At 37.7% G+C, this 14,325-nt stretch overlaps 2 protein-coding genes across 3 annotated transcripts in view; one reads left to right on the forward strand and one right to left on the reverse strand.

Moving 5' to 3' along the window:
• The window catches only part of LOC149794699 (uncharacterized), a 265,989-nt gene extending 263,959 nt beyond the window's left edge, over positions 1-2,030 (reverse strand). The window contains exon 1 of the mRNA XM_089964317.1: positions 1,772-2,030. Coding sequence (XP_089820443.1) covers positions 1,772-1,927 — 156 coding nt within the window. The 5' untranslated portion in view covers positions 1,928-2,030. The remainder of the gene's footprint in view (positions 1-1,771) is intronic.
• Positions 2,031-2,415: 385 nt separating this feature from the next.
• The window catches only part of LOC149794702 (receptor expression-enhancing protein 1-like), a 120,978-nt gene continuing 109,068 nt past the window's right edge, over positions 2,416-14,325 (forward strand). For both annotated transcript variants that reach the window (XM_089964325.1, XM_089964326.1), the window contains exon 1: positions 2,416-2,529. In XM_089964325.1, coding sequence (XP_089820451.1) covers positions 2,498-2,529 — 32 coding nt within the window. In that variant the 5' untranslated portion in view covers positions 2,416-2,497. The remainder of the gene's footprint in view (positions 2,530-14,325) is intronic.

The raw sequence follows: 14,325 nt of genomic DNA on the forward strand, positions 1-14,325 counted from the left end.
GCACAATTGCTGGATTCACACTAACATCTCAAGCATTGTGCATCATATACAAGAACTGCTTTTATTCTTACATAAAATCTCTCCTATTTAGACAGATCCTTCCATTTGCTGGGCTTTCCTCAACACATTTTTAGAGCTGATCATAAAATGATGTAGTGAGCTTTGTTATCAACTTAATTTAAAAAACACATTATAAGGTGAAACAGGTAAAACCTGCTGTTCAGTATGCTGATACGTGTAGATTTAACCTTTTAATTTTATTCATTTTTTTTTTTGTCCTGAAGCTTAAATTAGGCAACATCATAGTCCTTCCTTTTTCTCCTTAGGCATGTGTGCTACTGTAATTTGTATACTGGAAGAATATTTCTAATTACTTTACATTAAAAAACTGCTATTGTGTTTATAATTTGCACATGTAGTAGTTGAAAAGAAAACGGTAACTAATTTCACAGGTTACTCTATTTACAGTATTTGTTATTATATATAACAGAGATTAAATGATGCAATTTTGGCTACTACTTTAATTTACTTACTGTACAAATAGCTATTTAGTGTGGTAATTACAGTAACTTCATTTTACAATTATTTTAATACCAGAGTTTTGTCATTGTTTTATGTATGTGTTTTGCTTTACTATTTGATGCCATGGTACTTAAAGCATCTTTCCCAAGGACGTGATTCCAGGCAACCCTGATGATTTGAACTATTGGCAACATGTCCAGTATGGCTACTTTAATAATATTTATAAAAAAAAAAAGGAATAAAGGAACTGTAAGAAAAGGCGGAAAAAGATTTGCCACTGATTTTGCCATGATATGTGTATAAATGCAATAAAGTGGACTTCCTTTAAATGAAAATACCAGAACCTATTAGTTTCACTAAGATTCGTCCCCTTACACCCACCCAACATTTGGTGCAAACTACTATTTGATCTGAGTAAATTTCAAACTGAATCTGTTATCACGTTAAGAGAAATGGTCTTGAAATTTAAATATTGCATACATAATAATTAACATCAACAAAATAAGTTTGGTATATTCCTTTTGGTGTTAAATAATGAGTATTTATTTTTCTTCTTTACACTGTCATTAACATTGTTATGTCAAGTGTTTTCCTATTGCAGGTAAAGCATTCTTATTGCAGCAGCTCCGTTTGTTGAGCATCATAATCCCAGGATTGGAGGGCAGGCATGCAATCCTGGTTTGGTACTCACTTTCTTGGCATAATATTGTTACAAATGCCACCCAACCCAAATCTACCGAACTGCACCAATTCATCCTTCTTTCGGATGATAAATTAGGAAACCTTTGTAGAAAAGCCGAATTATTTAACTTCTTTTATTCTACAATCGATATCGGGAATATTCTTATGTTGTAAATGGATTGAACTTTTACTTGCAAATCTGTGTCATTTGTATTAATATTTTATTTATACTGGACTACCACAACGTCTCTTGGGGAGTTAATATATTATTATTATTATATCACCTTACCAACTTGAAGCTTAACCGTAAAAATTAAATAGTTAAGAAGTTGTGTTGATCGTTTACATACGTGCTCTAGATTTGAGACGACCCCTAATAATACCACTTTGGGACGAGCCTACAATACACACAAGCGTGAAACAAAGTACTCCCTTCATTAAGAAAATTATTGTAAAAACATAGGACCTGTATATATTTCAGCTATATAAGTCAAAACATGCAAACTCAACCATACACTTAATTCAACATTAATACAAACTTTAATGTAAAATCATTCATTAAACTTACCGACAAGTCTAAACTACTTGTGTCCTTCGTTGAAATGGCACGTACTATTCCAGACCGCCATTCCCATTCTGATATCTTGTTAATTTTTAACTTGGAAGAACTTCGAACTGATATAAATCGCTTTCCGACGAGTTCCTCTCTATATCTACAAGCCATGACTCTGGTTAATCCTCCATTCTGGGTTTTATTACATCCATAAAGTATCTGCTATTTTCGACAATTCCTACGGAATGCCTACTCACAGATTACGATGCGCACTAATACAACTTGTATTTGACATCTGGTAGGTCAATAGGTCACACACTGTGCTCACGTCCGCTGAAAAGAAATAGTTCCAGTGTCCCAAAGTACTCAGACGCGATCGCTGGCTTGGTTTTGTGTTTAATTATTATAATTGGTTAATTTATTTAACTTCAATAATTAGTTGGAAATGTTCCCACTGCATTTAGTACTTTTTTATTTTAAAGTTCTAAAGACAGAAAATGTCAACTGATTTTGTTTTGTGCTGATAGTGAATATCTATTCTGGTGTTAAATAAATAAGTTTCAGTGTTATTTGCAGCGAATTTGTTTCCACCGCAAAGTGGACAACGTGTTCAGGAGGTCATCCATGTGTTGATGTTTTGTCACATGACCTCCATGTGACGTCATTCAATGGCTGCTGTTGGATTCAAATTTGACTTGGAATGACGAAGTAAATAGAAGAAAACCTTGGTAACTAAGAAAAATGGTCTCAGCTGTTCTATCCCGATTAGTGATGTAAGTTGTGTGATTAATCATACGTGGAACTCAACCTTTTTTGTTGTACAGATTCTCAATATGAAGTTATAAACTTAATTATGAACTCACTCACCCCTCCCTTCCCCCATAACCTGACATTGGTAGTATGTGAAGGTATAACAGTCTATGTTATCTGTACTAAAACAGTCTGTGTTATCTGTACTAAAACACAGTTTTAACATTCACACTAAATTTGTAACAATTGCTTTTCATTTATTATGTTTGTTTAAGCTTCACTCTCATTCAAAATTGCTCAGGTACTTGTTTTCGTTTCATTTTGCTGTACGTTGTATTTAATGACTACTTTCTTTTATGAGGGTGACACAGTTAGTGGTAGAAAACACTGATTTTCCCAGCGGTCCTTAACGAAAGATGAATGTTTCAAACTGTTGTCTTCAAAACTTGTACCCACATAACAATCACCTAGTTTTACTCACAGGCACAGGGGTAGTCCAACATGTAAGACATAGCACATTTTGATTTTGTTGAGGTGCTATGTCTTACTATCCAAATAACGGCCTTGTATAGTGTGTTCTGATGTCGTTGACATCGGAATGAGTAATCAAAGTTTCAGGAACATCTCACACATTTGGCAGCCTATATCGACATTTTTCCACTAATTTATGTGTAATTAATATACTTACTGTGCTGTCTTTATCCTGGTGGAATAAAAATATGACACTAGCAAATGGATGCATTTTCACGTTCCGTTGACATACATTTGAATTTGTTGCAATGCGACGATAGTCGAGGTATGCCGAAGTAAGTTCAAGTAGGTTGATGTTTGTGATATGTTTCTTGAACGAAACGAAACGTTGCTTACAGTTCCAATAGGCATAATATATTTGTTATTCGTTTCGTTAAAAAATAATGTTTCAACTTTATCCGCTTTTGGCATTCTCGGCTTTCATCGCTTTCCAGCCCACTGAAAAGTAGGCCAAAGAAACTTGAAAACGGGTCCATTTCTTTTGTGAGAATTTGAATTTATTAGAGAAAAGGCATCATAGTAAGTAAAGTCTGACTAAAACAATATAACTTTACTTTGTAGAAAAGCGTCATTATTTTAGTTGTCAGTTGTGTGAAATATTCCTGAAAATTTTACTTTCGTAACGATGTTAGTCAGCATCAAAAACACACTACACAGCGCCATTAGTTAGGCTGTAAGACCCTGACGCCCACAACATAAATATCAGCGTTGGGTCTTACAGGTAGGACTAGCACAGGGGCTGGTATTGTTGCTTAAAATTGACCTGTCATACATGTACTATATAATAACTACAAGGAAGGACACGTCTCTCCCTTCTCGCGTGACTCATTTAAGAATAAATGTTGTTATTTCAAGCCACATTTCGTGTAGTGAAATAAATTTGGTACTGATGTTTAGCTTATGTATTCGACTGTGAATCCCTATCAAAAGTTTGACTTAATGCCAAATCATTATCCCACGGTACTGCTCGACATGTACCTGATCGTGCCCATTTAATATGCAAGAACAAAGTGCTGAATGGAATACTGTCCTCTCACTGAATAAAAGAAAATGATGTCCTGTATTTATAACTTATTTTCAGTTGGCCAAAGAGAAGGTAGTATTCCATTCAGGGCATTGTTTTTGCATATTAAGCGGGTGCGATCAGGTACATGTCAAGCAGTACCATTAGACAATGGCTGACCTCAGGACCTGAGAAAAACATTGCTTCGTGTTAAATTATTTGAGTAAGTCACCAGCCCTGAGCGTATGTCTAAATAAATATTTTCTTTGAGCACTGGTGGCCATCTGCCAAATGTTTTAAACATATGCATTTCCAGTCCAACACACATCCTCAAATTGGACCTCTTTGTTTTTCAGGCTCATGTTGCTCAGGAACATGCTACAGACCCCCAAACATGAAGTTCTCTAACCCACTTTCCCATGCTTCAGACCCCCAGATATGACCCACTTTCCTATCCTACCCTTGGTTCCCATATCCTCTCCTACCATGCATCTTTCTTGCAAACATTCCTGTTAGTGCTTATCTACTCCTAATTTGAGAGGGCTGGTCCAGCATAATGGAGGATCGTTGGGTCCTTTCCATTGAGATCGTCTATTAACGACTCCACTTTCTGATAAAATAAACTTGTATGTTAAAGACCACACATGTTCTGGTGAAATTGAGGGAGGAAGTGCACACCCTTTTGCAAAAATGGGTCAGTAGAGAGGGTCATAAACGATCAGTCTCCTGCTTTATGTTCCTTGATCTTATTCATTTAAATAAATGGCAGAAAGTTTCTTATAATTGATCTTGCCCCTTTAAATCAGTTTCTTCGTGAGAAACCTTTCAGGATGGAGACCACTTCCTCAATCCAGAGAGCTAATTGTCCATCATGTCCATAAATCTTAAGGGTGCCTATTTGCATACCCCAATTAGAGCATCCACCTCGGATGCAGGTCACAGGTTTGAAATCCAGCAAGTGATACCAAAGACTTACAAAAATGGTACTTACAGCTGCCTCGTTAAGTGCTCAGCATTAAGAGGTTAGTGTTAGGACTGGTTGGCCTGGTGTCAAGATAATATGACTACGTGGGAAGCCATGTTACCTGTATGTAGCATGATGCCCAGTACTAGATATTACTATAAACTGCTACAAAGTGTGCATCATAGTGATATGACTCAAAAATTGCTAAAGCTATGTTAAAAATCCAAATCACACATCCCTGTGTTTCCTCAACACCACTCTAGTTTGGCTTATGTCAGGAAGTCTTTCACTTCTCCAGGATTCTGCTGTTGAGAATATCTTCCACACCTAGAGTTTTCACCTGTGTTTTGGGAGTACATGTAGTAGTTGCACACCTTTGATTGCTGGGAACACCAATTCTCCAGTATTTCAATGATTGGCTGATCCACAATTCTTGGGTTCTGCCCCTTCATTAGGTTGTTTTATTGTTGGTCTGTGGTAACTTGAGTTGGTCTTCTGTCCAACCTTAAGAAGTCAATAATTCTTCCATCTCAGGATGGTGATGGGGATGAACTTCCTAATGAACCAAAACTTAGGATCCACTGGATTGGATAGATGGAATTCTGGTACTCATAGAGGTGCTACATACAAGCAGAAGCATCTTTATCTGCTCACCTTTATTCATCCCCTTTGGGAACTTTTGATGCCACTGCTGACTTGATTCTTCTAGTTTCCTCTCTCTCACAAGGTGAAAAGCAGACAGAATCTCTATCAACCCCAATCACCAGAGGACCAGTGTTTCATCATCATTTGCATTAGTGGATGAATCTGGACAGATTCCTGACTGCAGTCTCCATGCATACTTGAGCCTCACTCATTTCTGTTCACTGATGCATCAGATACTGGTTGGGATACTCATTTAGAGCCAGAGGTCATAGTTCTTCCAGGTCTTTGGACTCCAGCCGAATCATGCCTTTGCCTCAACAACCTGGAAGTGAAAGCAGTATCTCTGGCATTCATCAGGTGCATTGAGAGAGTAAAGGGTCAACGTGTCATATCTTCCTCAGACAACACATCCGTTGTAGCGTATCTCTGACATCAGGGATGCACACATGCGCCTTCTCTATGCATGAAGGTCTAGAACCACCTCGGAGAACATCACCATCTGAGTCAGCTCTGTTCGAGAGAAGAAGAACATTTTAGCAATAAGCCTTTCCAGGAATGGCAGAGCCATCTTAACAGATTGGTGTCTTCACCACACCATTACAGAGTCCCTCTTCACAATATCCTTCCTTTGTATGTATCTCCTGTCCTGGACCAGGTAGCATAGACAGTAGATGCCTTCAGCCATCAGTGGGATCAACTAGATGCATGTACATTTCCACCATTATATCTGCTACCTGTAAAGAGTCAGAACTTCCACTGCTCAGATCATTCTCATCTTACCCTCTGTGGCCCCAGCAATTGTAGTTCAATAACTGTTGATCGATTGACCCTGATCTCTACCTCGTATCAGGGATTTTCTGTGGATCCCTCCTCCACACAGATTCTCCACCTTAATTAATTTTCCTTGGAGGTGGTCATGAAGGCAGTATTTTGGCATTCCCATACTACATGGTACTAACAGCTGCTTCACTTGGCACTCAACATTAAGAGGTTAGTGTTAGGATAATGTGACTGGGTGGGACATAATGCTACATGTCTGCAACATGATGCCCCAGTGCTACACATCCCTATAAACTGTCAAAGTGCAGACATTGTAGAAATATGACTGTTTTTGTTTCTGAAGCTACGTTACAAATCCAAATCACACACACACACACCCATACTACATTCTCTTCCTTTTACCTTCTATCATTAACTCAACCAAGTGTTATGAGTCTATGCTCTTAAAATAAGTAACAAAAGAGTGAAGAAAACAAACTTTGTAAAATTTAACAAATAATTTATTTCCCTAGAATACAAAGTGAAAAATGAAAAAAAAAAGAACTTACAGTATTGTGAATTAAATCCAAAAATAATCCAAGATTTAAAGACACAAGTTCTAGTAATAAAATGTCCTGAATAAAATTCAGTTCAGGTCCCAAAGAGATTCAGAATTGAAGGTGATGACATGTCTGTTATAGCGTACGAAGTAATGATGTGTCAACAGTCTCTTGTTGAAGCACGGAAATATTATTCCAGTTTTAAATTCAGTATAAATTCCAATGAATGTCTTTATCCAAGAAATTTTGTCAGAGTACTATTGTATTTCCAGAGAAAATACTCACTTGAATTCAGTAATTTGAAGAAAATAAAATTCAGCACAAACTGGTCACAACATAATACAACTTAAAGTGCAAGATGTTAAAGTACAACTTGTAAAATCCTCACAATTACAAGATAATATAGTTCTCTGCTTGACCCCAGGTCACAAATTAGCATTTCTAAAAACAACCATTACCTAATGGAAAATACCTTCAAGAATGATCTGTGTGTGTTTGTGATTTGGAATTTTAACGTAGCTTTAAAAAAAATTCAGTCATATTGCTACAATGTCTGCAGTGTGACAGTTTATAATGATGTCTAGCACTGGGGCATACCCATGATCTCCTGCATCCGAGGCAGATGCTCTAACCACTAGGCCACCGGAGAGGTCTCAAGAATGATCTGATGAGCCTTGTTTACTTATAACACAATAAAGTGTAAAATTCACATAGGAATCTCCTAAACCCTGACCCAAATAAATATGTTTACCTGAAAAATAATTTGGTTAATAAGCTCATACACATAGAGAATAATGAAGCTATTATTAGTTCTTTACATAAATGAAATTTAAAAAATGAAAAAAATTAGTCAGTCAGGTCAAGCAGAAATGAACTCAGTTTTGGACAAGGTCAAGTCCAGCAAACAATGCTACCAGTACATTACAATAACATGTAATGAAACTTTAAAAAATTAAAGCTGACAAACAAACAATTAAATAAAATATGATCATCCTGTGCTGGTCACCAATCATCCTCTTACAGTCATCATACAGAACACGGTGATAAGGGTTAGACCGAGTCTTTCCATTTCCTCACTCTACTGTCAGACACAATAGAAGAATAGTAGTCTATGAGATACTAAGAAAATGGATCAGCTCCGTATCCCCCATTCTTGTGAATATTTACCGGATATGGGACCCACCATCTCATTGGAATCTGTCCATAGTGCCTTCATGAACAAATGGATCCTGAACTCGGAGCTGACATTGCAGTTCACACATTGACATCATCTTCTCATCAGGTGGCCTCAACCCCAACCTCAACATGTGGCCTCAACCAAGAGGGATGGAGGCAATGACTTTCGCATCATCCAGGAAAGGTCATAATTCTAGAGCTTCTAGTGCATGAAGAGCCCTTACACACTAAATGGAGTTACGTGCCATGGCTCCAAGTAACTTGTATCATCACCACCCGAAGTAGACGGTGTGTACCTGCCATTCCCCTATGCAGTAGGAGACATGTTGCTCTTGGCTCGGTGTCAGCAAGAAGACAGAGCGAGCTTCATGCATTATCTGCTGATACTTGCTGCCTCTGGTTTAATGGCAATTACAGTTCGGTTTCCCTACCTTCCATGATTTTTATCCAGAAATCAATTTCCTTTGATAGCTCCACCACCTATAGAAATCCCCAGTCCCAGTTAGATTTATGTTAGGGATGATCAAGATAGGCTTTTATGCCCAACAAGGCACTGTTTATATCTCAAGGCCTCCAGAGGAAATGGAAAGTTTGGAAATGTCTTACTTTTTATAGTTTTTTCTGAATTCCTTCCAGAATTCACTATGGAGATTCATCCATTTGAGGAAAACTACATCTGACAAACTAAATCCTGTCCTAATACGAGGTAAACTACATCTGACAAACTAAATCCTGTCCTAATATAAGGTAAAATATGTACAACAGATGAAACAAAAGCTGAGTGAAGTAGGGCATGGGCTTTGAATATGGATCAAGATGGCCACTATCGGTTAACCGGCTTGAAGCAGCTGTTCCAATTTTTGTGCCGTTTTCATGATATTTGTGCTTGTTGTCTGTCTTCGTCTACGTTATTGTGTTCGTTATGTATTGGCAGTTCATTTCATATGTGTTTCGTCTCCTTGTTTTGGAAATGAGAACAATTAGACTTTTTCTCAGCTGTCTTGCTCCACTGCTACAACTTCACTTGTTTTTTTAACAAACTGCCATCACATGATACTCGCCAGTCAACCTGTTTATGCTATGATGGACCCTCATTAATTGCTTTAAATGACCACTCCTTGGCTCTCCACACTACATTGTGCTCTAGGCTAAACGAACTGGGACTACATTCATCATTACCTAAATGTAAACAGAAGCGAAGAAAGAGACATTTCAAAGCTGGCCAGCGTAGAACAGGAAGAAGAATTCCAGTTATCTTCCTTATGCCCTTTCCAGCTCAACAATTTAAAAATTTTACTGTTAATTTAGATAACCTATTCAAATCCCTATTAATTCATCAACCTTTGTGTCAACTATCCAAGAGATACCTCTGTGTATTGCATTATTCAATGCCCAATCAGTAGAACCACAGGAAAAGCGCACAGACATAGTTAATTTTATCAACAACCAGAATATTGACATCTTTTTGCTGACAGAAACATGGCTAAAAACATCAGGCGATGAGCCCAAGTGTGCAGATCTAACACCCACAGGTTACTCAATCAAGTCATGTCCCATAACTCTCGCGGAGGTGGAATTGCTGTCATCACAAAGAACTCCATGATCAAACCTCTTAACCATACCACAACATTCAATTTCGACCACACGTTGTTTGAACTAATCCAAACCACACTCACACTAGAGCAAAGGTCAGTCCATTTTTCTGCCTATACTGCCCTCCTTCTCGTAGAAAATACAAGCTGACTGAATCTCTCTTTTTGGAGCAGTTTCCGAATCTCCTGGAGTATGGAAATTCGATAGGTGGCAACCTGATTATTCTTGGAGATTTCAGCTTTCACTTTGACTGTCCCAGAAACCCAAACACATCAAAACTCCTAGATTCCATCAATGTTTTCAACCTCAAACAGTCAGTTAACCAACCCACCCATAAACATGGTCACATTTTAGACTGGATTCTTCATAGACCTGATGATAACATTCTACGGTCCTCCCTTGTATCCCATGAACTTGCACCAGATCACCTCTGCATTATATGCCATCTTAATGTATCAGTCCCTAACCCTCTACCTTTATCTGCTACTAAGAGAAACCTCTGTATGATAAATAGAACCAAACTGATGCATGACATCCAAGCAAACCTAACAACTTGCTTACCTCCTACAGCAGAACAACTCGATAACTGCCAGCATTCATTGCTCGACAAACATGCCCGAGCTAGCAAGTGCAGAGTATCATTTCAAAAGTGTTCTCCATGGTATAGCAGTGTTAGGGACCAGCATCGCACTGCTAAAAGAGACTGCCGTAAAGCTGAGAGGCTTTGGCTTTCCACCAGACTCACTATTCATGAGCAAATCTATGAAGTCACTAAGAAGAATGTCACAAATATAGTCCATGCAGCGAAATCAGCCCACTACACTACTAAGGTCATGGAAAGTTCCAGCTGCAAAGAGCTCTTCAAGATTACTAACAAGCTAATGTCAAGGAACAAATCTACACCACTTCCAACTACCTTCTGTCCAGTCGACCTTCCAGACATGTTTGCAGATTTCTTCCGTGACAAAGTACAAACCATTAGAGATAAGCTTGACACCACAATTTCAATTGACTCGTCATCACCATACAGTTAGGATACAGAATTTGAGCAGCAACCATTAGCAGCATTTGAACCTGTCTCTATGGATTTTGTACGTACAATCATGATGAAGAGTGCACCAAAGTCATGTGAACTTGATTCAATTCCAACATCACTGCTGCTTGAGTGCTTAGATCCAGCATTGCCTTCACTAACTGATGTTAATTATACCTCTCTCTCTCATCAGGGGAATTCCCATCATATTTCAAAACTGCCATTGTAAAGCCTCTGCTGAAGAAACCAACACTAGACCATAACGATTTAAAGAACTACCGCCCAGTTTCTAATCTCCCATTCATAAAAAATCTTAGAAAAGGTTGTTCTGTCCCAGCTTGTATCTCATCTGAATTCAAACAGTCTTTTTAGCATTGTACAATCTGCATATCACCCTTGCCACAGTACTGAAACTACTCTTCTAAACGTAGTTAATGACATTCTCTCTGCTTTGGATAGCAGAAAGATTACAGTCCTCACCCTCTTGATTTGTCTGCAGCATTTGACACAATAGACCATGATATATTACTACACCATCTCCAGCATGTATTTGGCATTCATGATACAGCCTTACTGTAGTTTAAGTCCTACTTGGTCAACAGGACACAAATTGTATCTGCAAATGGAATACACTCCAGCCCAGTTGATCTATGTTGTGATGTTCCACAGGGGTCTGTTCTTGGACCTGTTCTCTTCATTCTATACACTCAGCCGCTCTCAAGTGTTATAGATCATCATCCAATGTCTCACCAATTGTACGCTGATGACACTCAAATATACAAATCTAGCCACCCAACTGAAGTTGATGCTACCATCCAAGGTGTAGAGAGGTGCATTTCTGATGTGAAATCATGGATGACATGTAACAAGCTGCAGATGAATGATGATAAAACTGAGGCCATTCTGATCACAACACAAAGACTTTCTCATTCACATCCTTTACCTCAAACAATAAATATCAGCAATACCAACATTAAATTCACACAATCAGTATGAAACCTAGGGGTTACTCTGGACAGTACTCTCACATTGCACCAACATGTCATGAACATATGCAAGGCTGCATATCTTGAGCTGAGATGCATCAGCTCCATTCGCAAATATCTTTCAGTTGATGCCACTAAAGCACTTGTGTGTTCATTAGTACTTTCAAGACTGGACTATTGTAACTCAATTCTGTCTGGTTCATCTCAGTATCTACTCCAGAAACTTCAAAAAGTTCAAAACATAGATGCTCAGATCATACTTAGAGTACCACGATCAGAGTACACCTCCCTGCTGCTCTGTACCCTACACTGGCTATCCATTCGATCCAAAATAAAACACAAAATTTGTTCTCTGTGCTATGATTCACTGACAGACTCTAGTCCAACATACCTATCCGACCTCACCCATGTGTACATACCAGCAAGATACTTAGGCTCCTTTTCTGACTATCGTATACTCATTATTCCCACTATGAAAACAAAGTCATATGGACAGTGTTCTTTTGCATACCAGGGCCCAGCAACATGGAATGAATTGCCCACTGAACTTAGACACAAAGACACAGTGATCCCATTCAAGAGTGCTCTCAAAACTCACTTATTTCGACTGCAAGAACAAACTTAAAGACCTAATAATGTTTCCTACCTTAAATACTCTCAGCATGTTTTTTTTTTTTATGTTTTCTAATTTCATGGTGTTTGTTTTTGTAATCATATCATTATATATGTTTTTTTATCTTATTGGTGTTGTCTAATGTTGTAAAGCGCTCAGAGCTTCTAAAGACTAGGCGCTATACAAAGTCCTCATTATTATTATTATTATTATTATTATTTGAAACCTCTTCATTGTCATGTAGGTTGCAAGACTTGTATAGTCATGTGACTAGGAATGCAGATGGCGAGTTCCAGGTTAAATTTCATCAACGCTGTAGTTTATTATTATTATTATTATTGTAATAGGTGTCTGCTGTCAGTAAGCCTTATGGGTAGAAAGGAGGAATGGTTGAGTTCCCAGTCATTTGAGCAAATGGCATTGTTTAAATTATTATAAACAGTGTACATGTAAAATTTTAAAAACCTTGAGGAAATTGTTTACCTTGGCTTGTAATTGAATGCTGTCTCAAGATCGAATTGTCAGCAATCAAATCCTTGGATATTTATGTATATCACATGATGCTGGAAAGTACAAAAAGTAAACAAAATGAATCTTCTGTAGGGAACATGTCAGTGTAACAGTGTTCCATCTGAAATCATTGTGGTACAGTTTCAGTTGTGATATACATGTACATCGTTTGCACTGGGCTCCAGATTTTTCATGCTGGAGCATCTTCTTGGTGTCAGTTAATTTTTCAGCATCCAGCATTTAATTATTTTGAATGATTTTAATTAAAAATTTATTTAACAAAATCCCCATTTCAAGGTGTGTCCCAATATATCCATTTTGCAAGTCACATACACATACACACACACACACTATTTTTCATTGCCAACTCTAGTAGTTTTTATTTTAAAAAATCAAAATTACATTAATTTTTTTTTAAATTACCCAAATTAATTGGGACTATCCCACTTGTATCTAGTGCTTGAAGTGTTTTGTAAATTATATGTACCAACCATTATGTAATATATATCTAATATTTCTTTTAAAAAATATCTACCTACCTACCTACCTACCCTAATTTTAAAACTAGTGCAGTAAGTAACATTTTTGGGGGCCTTACTGTACATTGGTAAATCTTGCCCAGTCCTTTATTAAGGATGGCTTTTGCATAAAACAGTATTTATTGCACAGCTTGAAATGACGATCATAATATTATGACATCAGTATGATGTCACTTGTTAAGTGTATCATAGCGCTTTCTCTTATAAAACTGTGTGGTTGTGGCTTCTTTCTCATCACCATAGCAACACATTCTGACATAACAGCTATATCATTTTTTTTTGTATGCTGATAGAACCAGCATATGGGTATTAAGTGAGACTATGCTTCTACATTAACTGTCTTGTGAAAGAAAACAAAGTCAACAAAATGTACCAGTATGGGAGAACTTGGGAAATCTATAGATTTATAATCTGCAGCCCTTCTGTTGTTGTGTGATCTGAATAAGTTTGTCATACTGAAAAGATCCATTCAGAAATGTAAGCTTTTCATTGTTTATTTGAGAATATAGCCTGCAATCTTGTGAAATGGGGCCCCATGACACCCAGATTCAGAAACAAGTCCTCAGTTTTTGATGAAAAGGGACCCAGGACTTCTACATTGAAAATCTAGTCATCATTGTAATGAAATGGGACTCCTAGATTGAGAATCCAGTCCTCACCCGGCTGTAGAATGTCCATCATATTCCATGAAAAACGATGGAAAACGCTGGAAAATTCTAGCATGGAAAACGCTGGAGTATTTGGACTAATATTCCAGCCTCTGTCCAGGGTAGGCTGGAAAACCCTGAACAATTCTTGCATGGAAAACGCTGGACAATTCTAGCATGGAAAACGCTGGAGTATTTGGACTATTATTCCAGGCTATGTCCAGGGTAGGCTGGAAAACCCTGGACAATTCTAGCATGGA

This window comes from Sinohyriopsis cumingii, chromosome 7 (genome assembly GCF_028554795.1).
Source record: "Sinohyriopsis cumingii isolate HCF-2022 chromosome 7, ASM2855479v2, whole genome shotgun sequence".
Taxonomy (NCBI): domain Eukaryota; kingdom Metazoa; phylum Mollusca; class Bivalvia; order Unionida; family Unionidae; genus Sinohyriopsis; species Sinohyriopsis cumingii.